This window comes from Sapajus apella, unplaced genomic scaffold (assembly GCF_009761245.1).
Source record: "Sapajus apella isolate SASKATOON/1434 unplaced genomic scaffold, GSC_monkey_1.0 scaffold148, whole genome shotgun sequence".
NCBI classification, from domain to species: Eukaryota; Metazoa; Chordata; class Mammalia; order Primates; family Cebidae; genus Sapajus; species Sapajus apella.
Window position 1 is genome coordinate 1,535,246 of NW_022437088.1, and position 19,338 is coordinate 1,554,583.

At 40.8% G+C, this 19,338-nt stretch overlaps 1 protein-coding gene across 1 annotated transcript in view; it reads left to right on the plus strand.

The window, feature by feature from the left end:
- The window catches only part of NUP210L (nucleoporin 210 like), a 159,425-nt gene that overhangs the window by 54,043 nt on the left and 86,044 nt on the right, over positions 1-19,338 (plus strand). The window contains exons 13-16 of the mRNA XM_032265104.1: positions 1,071-1,269; positions 4,496-4,641; positions 9,794-10,015; positions 12,975-13,148. Coding sequence (XP_032120995.1) covers positions 1,071-1,269; positions 4,496-4,641; positions 9,794-10,015; positions 12,975-13,148 — 741 coding nt within the window. The remainder of the gene's footprint in view (positions 1-1,070; positions 1,270-4,495; positions 4,642-9,793; positions 10,016-12,974; positions 13,149-19,338) is intronic.

The following is a 19,338-nucleotide window of genomic DNA, read 5'->3' on the forward strand; positions in this document are numbered from 1 at the left end:
CAGGGTTTTGCCATGTTGGCCAGGATGGTTTTGAACTCTTGATCTCAAGTGATTCACCTGCCTTGGCCTCCCTAAGTGCTGGGATTACGTGCATGAGCCACCGCACCTGGCCAAGGCCCAAGGGCTCTTTAATCAGCAGGTGATGAATCCTGCTAGGACAGTGTCCTTCCTTTCAAGACAGCAGATTACCTTCTGCCCAGGGTGTGTATAGAAATGTTTTCAGGGAGTTAGTGTCTGAAATGGGGGCCTTGTGACTCTGCCTGCTCCCCTATTGTGGCTGAGCTGTTATCTGAGTTACAAAGTCCCCTTTACTCTTCCCTCTTCTCTTCTCAAGCAGGAAGAAGGAGTAACTCTCCAGAGTTATGAGCTGTGCTGCCTGGGTGCAGAGAGGAGTGCTACAAACACTCTATTGGCCACCCCAGCAGGAGATCTCACTAGATCATATGTATCCCAGGTCCACTGGCTTCAAGCCCAGCACAGCACCAGAACTTGCCCAGGAATGACAGCCCTTGTGGCCTACACTGCCTTTCAAGTTTATTTAGCACCCCAGAGTGCTTTAGCCCACAGTGCCAGGGCTAGCTGGAACTCAGGTTCGGACTGCTGGGATGGGCAACTCCCCTTTGGCTATACTGGTCTAAATGCTCCCTCCATAGGCACTGACTGAATTCTGCCCTGTGTTGGTTTCCACTGTGGTAGGCAGCACTGAGTTCCAAATCTGCACACCTAGGGGACTGCAGTGATTGTGGGATGCAAATCAGTGCACTTCTCCAGGTATACAGATTCTCTGTACCATGTGGCTGCTGCCACTGCCTAGGAATGGGAGAGAGGTGATGTTGGCAATTCTACTCTTTCTTCCCCCTTCAGTGCCTCTTTCCTTAATAATGTTAAAACCAGGTCTGTGATTGCTCACCTGATTTTTGATTCTTATGAAAGTGCTTTCTTGTATGGATAGTCATTCAGTTTGGTGTTCCTGCAGGGACACTAACTGGAAGGCTCTATTTGGCCATCTTGCTTCGCCTCCTAAGACTTTTTTAACGTAACTTTCTTGAAAGATGAATTTTTCCCCCCAGATACATGTCCTGAAACTGAACAAAATGGAACTGTTACCATTTCATGCTGATGTGGAGATTGGCCAGATTATAGAAATCCCCATTGCAATGTATCACGTAAATAAAGAGACTAAAGAAGCTATGGCATTCACAGACTGCTCTCATTTATCCTTGGATCTGAACATGGATAAACAAGGAGTCTTTACTCTTCTCAAAGGAGGTAAAAGTAGCCTTTTTATCTTCTCCTTCCTTTGTCTTTATGTATCTTTAACTTTACCACTGTAACATATTACTTCCTTTCTCTTTAAGGAAGCAATCAACAGTTCAGAAACTGCCAATTATAGTCTGAAGTCACAATTTACTTTTGTTTATAATACTTTTATTTCATCAAATGCCTTGTAGTAAGTGTTATACTCCTCATTTTACAGATGTAGAAACAAAGGCACAGAAATCAAATAACATTGTAGCTGGATGATACCAGTTTTTGTTTGTTTGTTTGTTTATCTGCTTTAAGACAGAGTCACTTTTGTCACCCAGGCTGGAGTGCAGTGGATCTTGGCTCACTGCAACCTCCGCTTCCCGGGTTCAAGCGATTCTCCTGTCTCTGCCTCCCAAGTATCTGGGATTACAGATGCCCACAACCACATCTGGCTAATTTTTGTATTTTTAGTAAAGATGGGGTTTCACCATGTTGGCCAGGCTGGTCTTGAACTGCTGACCTCAGGTGATCTGCCTGCCTTGGCCTCCGTGCTGGGATTACAGGTGTGAGCCACCACACCCAGCCTGTTTTTATTTTTATTATAATTATTATTAGAGACAGGTTCTTGCTGTGTCACCCAGGCTGGAGTGCAGTGGTGCAATCATAGATCACTGTAACATCGGACTCCTGGGCCCAAGCTATCCAATCTCAGCCTTTCAAGTAGCTGAGATTACAAGGGCAATCTCAGTATCAGATTTTAGTTCACAGTAAGATTTTCCCTTTCTAGCCTCCAGCTCTTTTCTTCTTTCCCTAATATACATACCATATGTCTTTCAAAGAGGAATGTAAAGCCATTTAATATCTACATACATTAAATTTATTGAAAAAGGATAAAATATTTTTCTAATAAAACAGTAAATATGAATAAACTATTCATAAAAGTCAACATTCTTTCCTGCTATCGAACTTCATATTTGATGCTGATTCCCATTGTTTTTTCATCAGTATAATGAGAGTAGTAACATCTAAGATTTTCTTAGCATTTACTCTTTGCCAAGCTCTGTTCTGCATACTTTTTATACATTAACTATTTAATTCTTACATCTATCAAATTGGACTTTTATTTTGCTTTTGCTCATTATGCTACATACATACATACATACTCTCACATCTCTCTTTTTTCCCCTCAGAGCATCTCTTCTAATTTTTAGACCTTTATTTCCCATGTGGGACAACAAAAGCCTTCTGACTATTCTTACCTCTGGCTACCACATGGATCTTCATGAACTCAAGTTTGATATTATTTTTTCTCCTCAAAAATTTTGAAAGACTTATTGCCAGTGAAATGGAGCCAAAATCTTTTAGTTTGGTATTCAAGATTCCTCTACAATATAACCCAATCTACTTTTCATTATTTCATACTTTTGCTTCATATATGGTTCTAACTAAATCAAGTTCTTTATTTATTTATTTTTATTTTTATTTTTATTTTTTTGTTTTGTTTTGGTTTTTTTGTTTTTTTTTTTTGTTTTTTTTTTTGAGACAGAATCTCACTCTGTCGCCCAGGCTGGGATGCAGTAGCTCCATCTTGACTCACTGAAACCTCTGCCTTCCAGGTTCAAGCAATTCTCATCCCTCAGCCTCCCAAGTAGCTGGGCCTACATGCACATGCCACCACACCTGGCTAATTTTTGTATTTCTGTAGCAGTTTAGTAGTTTCACCATGTTGTCCAGGCTGGTCTTGAACTCCTGACCTCAAGTGATCCGCCCACCTCAGCCTCCCAAAGTGCTGGGATTACAGGCGTGAGCCACCATGCCTAGCTAAACCAACTACTTTAAATTCTCTCATATATATCTCTCATATTCTCATTTCTATCTCATTTGTATTTCTTTGTTCATTCTGTTTTCTCAGCGTGAGATACTTTAAACTTTCCTTGATCTCTCCAGCTTGAAATAATCTATTTTCTAGACTTCTATAGTATTTATCACTTTCTATTAATGTTTTAAGTGAATTATTTACATGTTCACTTTCCCCTTGAAACTATAAATGCTTGAGGTCAGGATCTTTGCTCATATATGTACGTATATATTACACACATTCTCACTGTACATAGAACTGTATCTCATACATGTTTCTCAATAGAAATAACACTTTTTTTTTTTTTTTTTTTTTTTTTTTTTTTGAGACGGATTTTCACGCATGTTACCCAGGCTGGAGTGCAATGGCGCAATCTCGGCTCACCGCAACCTCCGCCTCCTGGGTTCAGGCAATTCTCCTGCCTCAGCTTCCTGAGTAGCTGGGATTACAGGCACGCACCACCATGCCCAGCTAATTTTTTTGTATTTTTAATAGAGACGGGGTTTCACCATGTTGACCAGGATGGTCTCGATCTCTTGACCTTGTGATCCACCCGCCTCGGCCTCCCAAAGTGCTGGGATTACAGGCTTGAGCCACCGCGCCCGGCCAGAAATAACACTTTTATATCAACTTGATATAAAGGGCCTAATGGTTAATGTAAGAGATCAGGTGGTTTTGTTTTATTTTGGTTTGTTTTTTTGAGATGGAGTCTTGCTATTGTCGCCCAGGCTGGAGTGCAGTGGCACATCTTGGCTCCTGCAACCTCCACCTCCCAGGTTCAAGCAATTCTCCTTGACTCAGCCTCCCAAGTAGCTGGGATTACAGATGCCTGCTACCATGCCTGGCCAATTTTTGTATTTTTAGTAGAGACGGGGTTTCGCCATGTTGGCCTGGCTGGTCTGGAACCCCTGACCTTAGGTGATCCGCCTGCTTCGGCCTCCCAAAGTGCTGGAATTACAGGTGTGAGCCTCCACATCCGGCCAAGATTGTATTAAAATTCTTATATTTCTGTAGCTTAATTTCCTTTAGAATTAACTGCTTTTTACCCCATGAAATTATATTTGTTTTGGGTTGGTTTTTTTTAAGCAGGGTCTTACTCTGTTGCCCAGGCTGGAGTGTAGTGGCACAATTATGACTCACTGCAGCCTCGACTTCCTGGACTCAAGCTATCGTCCTTCCTCAGCCTCCTGGGTATCTGGGTTTACAAGTGTATGCCACCATGCCTGGATAATGTTTTTATATTTTATAGAGATGGGGTTTTGCCATGTTTCCCAGGCTGGTCTTGAACTTCTGAGCTCAAGCAGTCTGCCTGCATCAGCTTCCCAAAGTTCTGGGATTACAGGCCTGAGCCACCACACCCTGCCAAGATCATGTTTTTTTGATTTACAGGTATTCAAAGACCTGGACCAATGCATTGTTCCAGTATATATATGGCAGCTAAATCACTTGGCCATACTCTGGTAACAGTAAGTGTGAATGAATGTGAAGAGTACTTGGAGAGCAGTGCCACATTTGCTGCTTATGAACCCCTAAAGGTAAGATATTTCATGGTAAGGAACTGGCATTTCTTTTAACGGACTCAACCATGTCCACATGGGCTTGCTAGCTATCTGTGGTCTCTACTAAGGATCAATGATATTTATATTCTCTTTACTTGCCATTCTTTTGTTTTGAGATCTATAGCTCTCTCCTCAAACCTGTCTCCAGGGAGTTTACTCCTTCATGCTTCTGTCACAGGAATAGCTTTAAGTTGTATCAGAAAGTTTTACATATTCCCCTTCTTTTTTACTGAGGCATAAAATATATACAGAAAAGTTTACAAAGTACACTAATCTTAAGGTGGTATCTGCATTTTTACATGTGCCTGTATCTCTCTAAATACCAAGACTGGTATATTAGCATACTCCCTTTTGAAGAACTCTGAAAGATAATTTCTGTCCTATGGAAGGAAATCAATCATCTTTTACCCTATATACTTAGGGATTTTAAACACAGAAGCCATTATATTGTGCCCTAAGGACTGATTCATTATAATGGAGATAGTATGATGATAAGTGGTTCTGAGGCAGTGGCAGCCTGTCTGGAGCAGCTGCTGCCATCACATCAGCTGCAGCAAGGAGGTGCAGGTATGGCTGCACACTCTGTGGAGCCATTTAGAGCTGAGGCCAAGTGGGACCCCTGGAAGTCCCACTTCTTCTGAGTTGGTGGGGCAGGAGCTCCCTGGGTGCAGCCCAAGTCATGGCTGCGGACCGAGGCCTCCTGCTCCACTGAGCAAGCAGAAGCTGCATCACTGCCCCAGCCCCACCATACACTTGCTGTGCAACTGCAGCCACTCAAATGGCAGTTGTGAACTCAAGCATCCTTGCACAAGAGTGTAAAGGGGCCCAGGAAGTTCCCCTCTGCCTGCCCCTGCTGCCTAGCTTCTCCCTGCTGTCAGCCTTAGAGCAAAGTTGGGCAGAGCCTGGGTGCTGTCACAATCTAGCTGGATGTGAACATGCTTGGGCCAGTTTTGACATGCTAGGCCCCTGCTGCCTTGGCCCCCTCCAGACTTTGGGAACCAATGAGCATAGGAGAGAAGGCAAGGGGGAACTGAGGGCAGCTCAGCACTGGCCCAAAGGTGCCCCTTGGCACCTACAGCCTGGATGCCATGAACAGCAGCAGGAGGCAGACAGGTTCCTGGGCAGAAGATGCAGTCCCTGGTGAGGCCCTATCTTTGGGCCAGGTAGGGCCTGAAGGCTGGGGTCCAGGCTGCCATTCCCGTAGACCAGAGTGGGAATTTGTGATGCCTTTTCTGGGCCCACCCATGGCTGCCCATGGACCAATCAGTGTATACTTCCTCTCCTCTGATGCCCATAAAAGCTCCAGGCTTAGCTAGAGCTGAGCAGACATCATACAACCAGCTACAGAGAGGAGACAACCAGGGTCTCCTCTCTGCTGAGAGCTGCGTACGTTGGGATGACCAGCTACAGAGAGGTACTACCCACTCCAGGGCCTCCTCTAAGCGATTCTATTACTCAGTAAAGCTCTTCTTCACCTTGCTCACCCTCCACCTTGTTTGCATACCTTATTGTTCCTGGACGCAGGATAAGAACTTGGGGCCTGCCCAATGGCAGGGCTGAAAGAGCTATAACACAAACAAGGCTGAAACACGCCCCTTGCTCACCACGTTGTGGGTGAAGAGGAGAGAAGAACTGTGACTCTTCAGGGAGCCAAGGCCTGGGAGCTCCCCAAGCCAGGGCTGTGACTCCCTCTTTGGGGCCCTGTGGTTCCTGGAGTCTCCAAGCTTCCAGGCACCACTGTGTTCCCCAGTGGCAGCTGTGGAAGTTGCTTGCAGTGTACCTGATCTAGCTGTAGGCTTGCAGAGAGCCAGTGCCCATGCCAGCACCTGGAGCTGCGCACCCGGCTGCAGCAACTGGTCTGTCTGTGTCCAGTGGCTGGACCCCATGCTCACTCACTCACACACCTATTGCCACTCCATGCCTGGCTCACCCTTGGCAGGTGTGACATCCAGGCTGGTAGCATGAGCCAAGCGCAGCCAGCCAGGCCTAGTGGATGGAACAAGCCTAGTGGGTCCAAACAAAACTTGGGCAAAGGCACCACCAGCCAGAAGTTTCCAGCCAGAAAAGTGACACTTCAAGGATCTTGCAACAGTTCAAACTAAAGTAGATAGAGACTGGGTTGCTTTCTACATCCTATTTGTTTCCAGCAGGAGCTAAAATTAGTATCTACAAGTTCGTGCTAATAGATACTGACAAATCCTGATTCAATGCCTCTTGGAATAAGGAGCACCCACAGGGAAAAATGTTAACACTAATGAAAGAAGTAAAGTAAGTTCTTAATTAAAAGAAAAAAGAGGAATTACTCATTCAAATTTGCATTTTAAGTTGGCTTCATTGTACATTGTATAGCATATATATTAAATATATGGTTCAAGTATATTTCACTAGTTCCTTTGGTGGGTGAGTCATCCTACTTGATGAGCCACAGCCAAGCACTAATTAAAGTCCTTGGCTGTGGCTCACTGTAAAGTTTCATTAGTTTTTTTCTTACTTTTATCATTATCCTTGAGCCTATTTTATATACATTGAGTGTCCACAAATCAGATGAAAGTCATTCTTAAAGGAAAGAAAGATGATTTTTTGTTTGTTTGTTTGTTTGTTTGAGACAGAGTTTCACTCTTGTTACCCAGGCTGGAGTGCAATGGCGCAATCTCGGCTCACCGCAACCTCCGCCTCCTAGGTTCAGGCAATTCTCCTGCCTCAGCCTCCCGAGTAACTGGGACTACAGGCACGCGCCACCATGCCCAGCAAATTTTTTGTAGTTTTAGTGGAGACGGGGTTTCACCATGTTGACCAGGATGGTCTCGATCTCTTGACCTCGTGATCCACCCGCCTCGGCCTCCCAAAGTGCTGGGATTACAGGCGTGAGATTTTTTTTTTCTACAGTACATTAGTCATGTGTCTTTCCCCTGGCCTGATGAAAAAAAAATTGTTTAAAAATATGTGTATTTTACCTTTGTTACCATTACTGTGTTTCATTACATGTTACAGTTCTCAATTTGTCCTTTTACATTATCAGCTCAATTCAGTTGGTCCATTTAATTTTGGACTATACATCTAAGAAAAAGGAATAATTTGTTTTGCTTTTTCAGAAAGGCCACCTATGAGACCTCTGTGTTTATTTCTTCTGTTAATTTCTTTTTTTTTTCTTCCGTTAATTTCTTCTGTCAAAACTTTTTTTTTTTTTTTTTTTGAGACAGAGTCTCACTCTGTTTCCCTGGCTGGAGTGCAGTGGTGCAGTCGTGGCTAACTGCAACCTCCACCTCCCGAGTTCAAGTGAGTCTTGTGCCTCAGCCTCCCTAGTAGGTGGGATTACAGGTACCCACCATGATTCCCAGCCAGTTTTTGTATTTTTAGTAGATACGGGGTTTTGCCATGATGGCCAGGCTGGTCTCGAACTCCTGGGCTCAAGTGATCCACCTGCCTCAGCCTCCCAAAGTGCTGGGATTACAGGTGTGATCCACCTTGGTGGGCCAAAAACTTGTATAGTACTCTGTAACATGGTTGTTTTTTTTTTCCTGAGGCCGAGTTTGGCTCTTGTTGCCCAGGCTGGAGTGCAATGGCACAATCTTGGCTCACTGCAACCTCTGTCTCCAAGTGATTCTCCTGCCTCAGCCTCCCAAATAGCTGGGACTACAGGTATACACCACTGTGCTTAGCTAATTTAGTGGAGATGGGGTTTCACCATGTTGACTAAGCTGGTCTCGAACGCCTGACCTCAGGTGATCCACCCATCTCAGCCTCCCAAAGTGCTGGGATTACAGGTGTGAGCCACCATGCCCTTTTTGTTTTCTTTTTTTTTTTTTTTCATGCCCTTTTTGTAGCACTTATTGTACTCTTTAGCTACTCCAAGTCTGCCTTTTTCAGATTGTGGGCTCCCCTGTGAGACAAGACTTTATTTGAATTTCTATTACTGTATCCTCAGTAGGCCATCAGTGAATATTTTTTGAATTATATATACCTTATTTAAGACAATACTACCATCAGGAGGAACATTCAGTGTTAATAGTACTCAATAATAAATATGACTGAACAGTTCCAGAAAGAAAGCATAGTTTGCTTACATTTTTAGAATAATTGCTTCAACTCTCTACTTCATTTTAAAACTTAGTCACTGTAGTGGGAGTTGAACAATAAGAACACATGGACACAGGGAGGGGAACATCACATACCAGGGCCTGTCAGGGGGTCAGGGGCTAGGGGAGGGATAGCATTAGGAGAAATACCTAATGTAGATGATGGGTTGATGGGTGCAGCAAACCACCGTGGCACATGTATACCTATGTAACAAACTTGCACCTTCTGAACATATACCCCAGAACTTAAGGTATAATTTTACAACTTAGTCACTGTTGTAGATATTGTGTCCCATACAAAAATAACCTACAGTTTGAGAATACTTAATTTCCCTAATGCCAGTTTTCTCATCTATACATGGGATACAATTCCTCTGTATACTGAATTGAATAATACCTATCTTGTCTACTTCTTAGCTTATAAAGTTCTTGGGGAAATATGGTTAAGTGTATGCATGTATTTTTATATTTTTAGGGCAGAATTTATTTTGACATTTTAGTAAAATATCAGTTTAAAATGCTTATGCATCTTATTTTTCATTCTCTAGCCTGAAAAGATGCTTACACAGTTATTTATACAATACCTTTTCTGTGCACAACATTGTACTAAATCCCAGTGAGAAAGAGAAATACTAAAACAAATTAGGTGTAAGATACTGACTCCTCTTAAGGAGTTTATATAACTAGAGAAAAAAAATATTATTAGATTTATATATAGCATTTGACACATGTAATAACATTAGGAAATTAACAGTATATAAATGAATGTAGAGATAAATACTGTAAGAGCTTAGAGGATGCAGAAATGGTGTGGTCTAGAATGACTGGAAACAAATTAATGGATAAAGTAACATAATAATTAGGTTCAAATGATAGGTAGGATCTAAATTAGGTTGAGAAGCATTCCAAGTGAGAGGCATGGCATACCTATCTCTTAATTTGGGAATTAAGTTTAACATCATTTGCAGCATATTCAGATAACAAGTGTTTCACTTTAGAAAATCATTGAATTCCCTAACCAATCAGGGATTTATTTCTTTAAATGTCATTAGGCTCTAAATCCTGTGGAAGTAGCATTGGTGACATGGCACTCTGTGAAGGAAATGGTATTTGAAGGGGGTCCTCATCCATGGATCTTGGAGCCCTCCCGATTTTTTTTTGAATTGAGTGTGGAGAAGACAGAGAAGATTGGAATAGCACAAGTGTGGCTGCCATCTAAGAGAAAACAGAACCAGTACATCTACCGGGTCCAATGCCTGGATTTAGGGGAACAAGTAGGAAAACAGTCTTTTTATAACATTTTCTTTAGTATAATACTTGAAATCCTTTGTACTTTCAGCCATTCCTTTTCAGATTCCACTGAATTTATGTACTAAATAGGAAAATCCTAATTATTGATCAAAGGATTCTTTTTTCCAAAACCTTATTATCCTTAAAATGTACCTAAAGGTTTCAGTTTGCTCATCCGAGAATTCCAGCAGTTCACAAACTAAACAAGACATTTTTTAGTAATGAGCTTATTTCACATTATTTGCAATCACTTTATCAGTATAATTCATTTCCTAGTTTTGTAGACTTGATATTTGGTTTCCCACCTTTAAGAATTCAAGGAAGGGAAACTTTAAAGTATTATCTATGGTTAGCAATTTTGAGGAACTAATTAGATCTACAATGATAAGAATAATAAATATGTTGCCCTCTATCCATTGAATTTTTTTAAATTATTTTTATTTATTTAGGGACAGGTTCTCACTCTGTTGGCCAAGCTGGAGTGCAGTGGCACAATCTTGGCTCACTGCAGCCTCTGCCTCCTGGATTCAAGCAATTCTCATGTCTCAGCCTCTTGAGTAGCTAGTTACAAGCACACACCACCATGCGCAGCCCAGCTAATTTTTGTGGGTTTTTTTTTTTTTATATAGACAGGATTTTACCATATTGGCCAGGCTGGTCTCAAACTCCTGGAATCAAGTGATCTGCCCACCTTGGCCTCCCAAAGTGCTGGGATTAGAGGCATAAACCACTCACCCAGCTGAGTTTAAATTATTTTTAGAGGTACTGATGGATTTGCATAGTTTTCGTTCACAGCTGTTCTGTGCTTCTATCAGAATCGGTAACAAAGATTTGCAGTTTTACTAGGCTTGAGAATTCAAGGTATCACTGTGAAACAGCACAGCTAACCAGCACGTAAGGGAATCAACATAAGATTTTAACTTAGTAAAAACTGCTGTAATAAATTAAACTTCATTCTATTTTATTCCATTTATTTACTTTTATTTTTTTAGAGACAGGGTCTCACTCCGCTGCCCAGGCTGGAGTGTAGCTCACTGCATAGGTTTCTTTCTAATATTTGTAGTGAACCTTACTGTATATATAACTAGCTATTAGTAAACTTGGAGCTAATTACTTCCTTTTTTCCCTAATTTTTTTATTGTGGTAAAATATATATAAAATTACCATCTTAATAATTTTTTAAGTGTACAGTTCAATAGTATTAAGTACATTCATAATCTTGTACAGCCATCACTACTATCCATCTCCTTTCATCTTATGAAACTAAAACTCTAAGGCTGGGCACAGTGGCTCACCCCTGTAATCCCAGCACTTTGGGAAATCAAGGCAGGAGGATCACTTGAGGCCAGGAATTCAAGGTCAGCCTGGGCAATCCTACCAACAGTGCACAGGTTTCCATTTCTCCAGAACCTCACCAACACTTGTTATTATCAGGGTTTTTTTTTTTTTTTTTTGAGACGGAGTTTTACCCTTGTCACCAGGCTAGAGTGTAATGCTGCAGTCTTGGCCTCTCAAAGTGCTTGGGATTCAGGCATGAGCTACCACGCCTGGCCTTATTTTATTTTTTTTAATAGTAGCCATCCTAATGGGTATGAGGTGGTATCTCATTATAGTTTTGATTTGCATTTTCTTTATGATTAGTGATGTTGAGCATCTTTTCATATCTTTGGCCATCTGTATCTTCTTTGAAGAATCAAATCCTTTGCACTTTTTCTTGTTTTGAGATGGAATCTTGCTCTGTTGCCCAGGCTGGAGTTCAGTGGCACAATCCCAGCTCACTGCAACCTCCACCTCTAGGGTTCAAGCAATTCTACCTCAACCTCCTGAGTAGCTGGGACTACAGGTGCACACCACCATGCCTGGTTAATTTTTGTGTTTTTAGTAGAGATGGGGTTTCACCATGTTGGCCAGGCTGGTCTTAAGCTCCTGACCTCAGATGATCCACCGCCTTGGCCTCCCAAAGTGCTAGGATTACAGGCATGAGCCACCGTGCCGGACCTTTGCCCATTTTTTGAATCAGTCTTTTACTATTGAGTATGATGTTAGCTGTGGGTTTTTCATATGAGGCTTTTATTCCTTCTCCTAGTTTGTTGAGTGAGCTATTAGTGATTTGGGGCCTAATTAACCCCCATTTGAAGTTTCCTAACTTCTTTTTGTTTCCACATTCTGTTATTCATTAGTACTTCTACTACAGACAAGTTGAAACATAAATTAGTTTTTTCACTTTTTATCAACTAGTAACAAAATAACTGGTGGAGGAAAAGACTAAAGTAATTGGCCAAATATATATTTTTTTTCTGAGACAGGGTCTCGCTATGTTGCTTGGGCTGGTCTACAACTCCTAGGCTCAAGCAATCCTCGTGCCTCAGACTTCGAGTCGCTGAGATCGCAAGTGCACACCACCACACTCAGTCAAAGTTATATATATTTTTTTTATTGAGACAGGGTCTCACTCAGTTGCCTAGGCTGGAGTGCAGTGGCATGAACATGGCTCACTGTAGCCTTGACCTCCTGGGTCAAGCAATCCTCCTGCCTCAGTCACCCAAGTAGCTGGGACTACAGGCTTGCACCACCATGCCTGGCTAATTTTTAAATTTTTTGTAGAAATGGGGTTTCACTATGTTGCCCAAGATAATCTTGAACTCCTAGGTTCAAGCGATCCTTCACCTCAGCCTCCCAAAGTGCTGGGATTATAGGCATGAACCATTGTGCCTAACCTAAATTTTTAAAAATGTTCCACTTATTTTCAAATTTTCATGATATTATTAATGCCTTTTAGCATAGATAATTAAGAAATATAATACCTTTAAGGGATTTGCTGGATTATAATGTCGAAAGGGACTCTCTATACTGAAATTTGAATAATTCTAACACATTTATATTGACATGACTGACATCAAGTATCTACCCACAATTATCTCTTGCTCTGATATTTCCTTAAAGGTTCTCACATTCCAAATTGGAAATCACCCAGGTGTCCTGAACCCTAGTCCAGCTGTAGAGGTTTTGCAGGTTCGCTTCATATGTGCCCACCCTGCTAGTATGTCAGTAACACCAGTATACAAGGTGCCAGCTGGTGCCCAGCCATGTCCTCTGCCACAGCACAACAAACAACTGGTAAGTACAGAGTATGTTTCCAACTAAGTTGGCACTTTTTTCTTCCATGCTTTAGAGATAGAGTCTGGAATTCTTTGAGGTATACATCCAGAAATGGAATTGCCAGATCATATGGTAATTCTGTTTTTGATTTTTTGAGGAACTGCCACACTGTTTTCCACAGCAGCTGTACCATTTTACATTCTTACCAACAGTGCATAAGGGTTCCCATTTCTCCACTTATCAACATTGAATGTACTATTTATTCATTATTCATTTTCTGATAGTGTCTGAGAAGAGGTAATTAAACTAGATTAGAATTGGCTAAACTTGTTTACTATACTTAAGTACATAATCAGCTTGTGATTATGGCAGTAGATAATTGAAATCTATCTAAATAACTTCTAAATTTTGCTGATATCCTTCCCTACCAAATCTTTTATTAAGAATATTAATAAGTAATAAAATTTACCTCTTCAATAAATAGATAGATAGATAGATAGATAGATAAATTTACCTCTTCTTCAAACCAATCATGAAGAATAGTGATAATAATGTAGCTACTAAGTAGGCAACAGGGCATGAAAAATAAATGAGTTATCTATCCTAGAAAGTAGAACATCAGATTATATAATATACAATGTTGAGTAAAAGTCCAAGCTTGGGAGCATATAAATCATTATGTAGCCTATGCAGAACAGAGCAATCAATTAGTTATTCTCATTTTCCAGATGAGAAAACCAAGCCTCCTAAAAGTTGATTAATTTTCCCAATCATAAAGCTAGAAAAGAACACATTCTATCTGACTCCAAAGCAGATGTTATTTATGCTATACTGCCTTTTGTTATGAAGAACAACAGTATGGGATGTTATAGGTTGTGAACCCATATTTTTTAGAGTCAGACTTCACATTAAGTATTATTTGAAGTTTATGAAGGAGTTGCTTTTTTTAAAGCACTCTGAGTGGAGCAGAGTAAAAGTTACCCTATAACATCATTGGCATTCAATGGCATTTTTCTTTTTATTTGAAATAATTCAAATTTACAGACAAGTTGCAAGAAAAGAACTTTTTTCCCTGAACCATTTGAGAGTAAGTTACAGATATGACTCTCCATCACCCTATTGACATACACTAGTATATATTTATTTTTAAATTGAGATATAGTTCACCTTTTTTTTTTTTTTTTTTTTTTTTTTGGAGACAGGGTCTCACTCCAGTCACCCAGGCTGGAGTGCATGGCACTATCACGGCTCACTGCAGCCTCAACTTTCCCCAGTCAGGTGATTTTCCCACCTCAACCTCCCAATTAGCTGAGACTGTAGGTGTGTGCCACCATACTGGCTAATATTTTGTATTTTTAGTAGAGATGGGGTTTCACCATGTTGCCCAGGCTGGTCTCAAACTCCTGGGCTCAAGGGATCCACCCGCCTCAGCCTTACAAAGTGCTGATATTAGAGGTGTGACCTACTGTGCCCAGCAGACCACCCTTTTAAACTGTTCAGATCAAAGTCGTGCAACCATCGCTGCTATCTAACTTCATATCATTTTCATTTCTCCAAAAGAAACTCCATACCCATTAGCAGTCACTTCCTATTTCCTCCATTCCCAGCTTCTTTCATTTCACATGTTTTCAAGTTTCATTCATATGGTAGCCTGAATCCATAGTGCATTTTTATGGCCAAATAATATTCCATTGTATAGATATACTACATTTTGTTTATCCAGTCGTCAGTTGATGGATATATATGTTGTTTCCACCTTTGGCTATTATGAATAGTGCTGCCATGAACATTCATGTACAAGTTTTCTGTGAATATATGTACAAGTTTTTGTGTGAATATGTTTTCATTTCTCTTGTGTATATAGCTAAGAGTGGAATTGATGGTTTGTATGTTAATTCCATACTTAGCCTTTTTAAGAACTTCCAGCTGTTTCCAAAGTGGCTGCACCATTTAACATTTCCACTAGCAGTGTATGAGGTTTCGAGTTTCTCCATATCTTTGCCAACAATTGCTATTATTTGTCATTTTGATTATAACCTTTCTAGTGGGTGTAAAGTGGTATCTCATTGTGGTTTTGATTTGTATTTCCCACTGTCTAATTATGTTGGGTTATATATATATATATATATATATATATATGTATGTATGTATGTAATTTTTTTTGAGATGTAGTTTCACTCTTTCACCCAGGCTGGAGTGAAGTGGTGCGATCTTGACTCACTGCAACCTCCGCATTTTGGGTTCAAGCGATTTTCTTGCCTCATCCTCCTGAGTAATTGGGATTATAGGCATATGCCACCATGCCTAGCTAATTTTTCTATTTTTAGTAAACACAGGGTTTCACCATGTTGACTAGGCTGGTCTCAAACTCCTGACCTCAGGTGATCCACCCACCTCAGCCTCTCAAAGTGTTGGGATTGGAGGGATTACAGTTGTGAGCCACCGTGCCTGGCCTATGTTTTGTATCTTTTTATGTGCTTTTATTGGACGTTTGTATATCCTCTTTTGACAAATGCATATTCAGATTCTTTGCCAATTTTAAATTGAATTATATGTCTTTTTATTGGTTGTAAGAGTTATTCATTTCATATATTCTACATACAAGTCTCTTTTCAGATATATGATTTGCAAAAATGTTCTCTCATCACATGGGTTATCTTTTACTTTTTTTTTTTTAAGACACAAGGTCTCACTTTGTCACTCAGACTGGAGTACGATGACATGATCATAGGTCACTGTAACTTCCAACTCCAGGGCTCAAACTATCTATCCTGTCACCTCAGCCTCCTAAGTAGCTGGGACTACAGGCACATGCCACCACACCCAGCTAATTTTTTTTTTTTTTTTTTTCCTGTAGAGATGAAGTCTCACTATATTGCCCAGGCTAGTTTCAAACTCCTGGCCTCAAGTGATCCTCCAGCCTCAGCCTCCAAAAGTGCTGGGATTACAGGCATGAGCCACCATTGGCCTTACTTTTCTGATGACATCTTTTGAAACACAAAGTTTTTAACTTTAATGATATCCAATTTATCAATTTCATTACTATAGTTGTTGTTTGTACTTTAGGCGTTGTATCTAAGAAATTGTTGCCTAATCCAAGGGCAGGAAGATTTATGCCTTTGATTTATTCTGAGTTTTGTAGTTTTAGCTCTTCCATTTAGCTCTCTGATCCACTTTGAGTTCATTTTCATGGTGTGAGGTAGGGATCTAACATCATTTGTGTGTCTGTGTGTGGGGGGGTGTTATTTTTTTTAAGACTGAGTCTTGCTCTATTGCCTGGGCTGGAATGCAGTGGTGTGATCTCGGCTCACTGCAATCTCTGCCTCCCAGGTTCAAATGATTCTCATGCCTCAGCCTCCCGAGTAGCTGGGATTACAGGTGCCTACCACCACACCCAGCAAATTTTTGTGTTTTTAGTAGAGATGGGATTTCACCATGTTGGCCAGGCTGGTCTTGAACTCCTGACCTCAAATGACCCACCTGCCTTGGCTTCTCAAAGTGCTAGGATTACAAGTGTGAGCCATTGCTCCCAGCCTAACTTCATTTTTTTTACATGCTGATAGCCATTTGACCCAGCACCATTTGTTTTGTTTTGTTTTGTTTTTTTCTTTTACCCAGCACCATTTGTTAAAAAGATTATTCCTTATCCCTTGAGTTGTCTTGGCATTCATATTGCAGATCTATTAACCATAAACATGAGAGTTTATTTCTGGACTCTGAAATCTATTCCATTAATCTACATGTCATTATGCCAGTACCACACTGTCTTGATCATTATAGCTTTGTAGTAAGTTTTGAGATTTAGGAAGTGTGAATTTTGCAATTTTATTCTTTTTCAAGATTGTTTTGGCTATTCTGGGTTCCTTCCATTTCCACATAAATTTTTAGGGTCAGCTTGTCAATTTCTGCAAAGACACCAGCAGAGATTTTGATAGGGATTGCATTGAATCTGTAAATCAGTTTGGAGAGTGTTGCCATTTTGATAATATTATCTTTCAATTTATGAACATGGATGTCTTTTTGTTTATTCATATCTTTAATTTCTTTCAACAACGTTTCTGTTTAGAGTATACAAGTTTTACATTCCTTTTATTAGATTTATTCCTAAATATTTGCTTTTTTGATGCTATCATAATTGGAATTTTTTCTCTAATTTTATTTTGAGGCCAGGCGCTGTGGTTCACGCCTGTAATCCTAACACTTTGGGAGGCTGAAGTGGGTGGATCACCTGAGGTCAGGAGTTGAAGACCAGTCTGGCCACTGTGGCTGGCAACTTACTGGTTATTTAGGAGTGTTTTTGTTTAATTTCCACACATTTGTGAATATTCTAGACTTCCTGTTACTGATTGCTAACTTCACTCCATTGTGGTTAGAGAACAAACTTTTAAATTTAAATCTCTCTTTCTCTCTTTTTTTTTTTTAAAGAAATATGGCTGGATGCAGTGGATCAGGCCTGTAATCCCAGCACTTTGGAAGGGTGAGGCAGGTGGATCACTTGAGCCCAGGAGTTTGAGACTATCCTGTGCAACATGGCAAAACCCCATCTCTACCAAAAATACAAAAATTAGCCAGTCTCATAACCCAGTCTCAAAATAAATAAATAAATAAACAGACAACATTAAAAAAAGAAAAGCAGGGTTTCAACCAGCCTGGATAATATAATGAGTTCTTGTCTCTACAAAAAATTTAAGGCCGGGCGCAGTGGCTCATGCCTATAATCCCAGCACTTTGGGAGGCTGACGCGGATGGGTCACTTGAGGTCAGAAGTTCGAGACCAGACTGGCCAACATGGTGAAACCCCATCTCTACTAAAAATACAAAAATTAGTCAGGTGTGGTGGTGCATGCCTGTGAGTTCAGCTACTCGGGAAGCTTAGGTATGAGAATCGCTTGAACCTAGGAGGTGGAGGTTGCAGTGAACTGAGATCACATCACTGCACTCCAGTTTGGGCAACAAAATGAGATTCTGTCTCAAAAAAAAAAAAATTTTTTTTTAATTAGCCAACCATGGTTACATGCTCCTGTAGTCCCAGCTATAAGGGAGGCTGAGGTGGAACGATTGCTTGAGCCTGGGAAGTGGAAGTTGCAGTGAGCCAAGATTGCACCATTGCACTCCAGCCTAGGTGACAGAGTGAGACCCCATCTCAAAAAAAAAAAAAAAAAAAGGAGAAGAAAAGAACAGGGTCTACTACCCTGATGAGTCTACCACCATCTCTAAATTGCACTGGTTAACTTTTGCCCTTAGTAACTGAATGCAGCACAGCTGCAGTGTCATACCATGGATGACAAGGTAGCCACCCAGGAATTGAGCGTTCCTCATCCCCCACCCTTTCATCCTTTCTCATTCCAAACCACATGTTTCTGTAAGCCAATGCCATTCTATCAAATCCTACCTCAGTCACACCAATTGTTCAAGAAAAACTCCCACACTGTGTTTTTCCCCACCATGACAATCATCAACACAGAAGATTTCTATTTCATGAAAAATATGAGAGAGGGAAGAAGAAAAAAAGAAGACGACTTCTGTGACCAAATGTATGGAGTTTTTCCCCACACATCAAGCAGCAGACACCAGCTGAGTGTCCTCCAAATCAATTCTGACACTATTTAACTGGAGCTACTGTCAGATGTCACAGGTTGAGGGCTCAGTCCCCAAGACTACCCTTACCTAAGACACAAGTTGCAAATCCAGGCCACCAGAACATCTGACCAACTGGCTTCCAATTGGGTTTTCCCTGACCTCCTCTTTGGGTTCAATTAATTTGCTGGAGTGACTCATAGAACTCAGGGAAATACTTACTTATATTTACCAGTTTATTATAAAGGATATTGCAAAGGATACAGGTGAAGACATACATAGGGTGAGATATAGGTATGGGGCATGGAGCTTCCATGCCCTCCCTGGGCATGCCACCCTCTGGGAACCTCTACCTATTCAACTATCTACAAGCTCTCTTCAACTATTATTGAATTGTCTATTTCTTCCTCTTGAATTCTGTCAGGTTTTGCTTTATGTATTTTGAGGCTCTGTTATTAGGTACATATATGTTTACAATTGTTATATCTTTTTAATAGATTGACCCTTGGCAATACCACAATGCAATTCTGACATTAATATTCAGAGTTAGCTCAGACTCCCCAGTTTTAAGGGCGCAGTTCCCAACAAGACTGCCCTCACCTCAGATGATAGCTGCAAATTGAGGGACAGA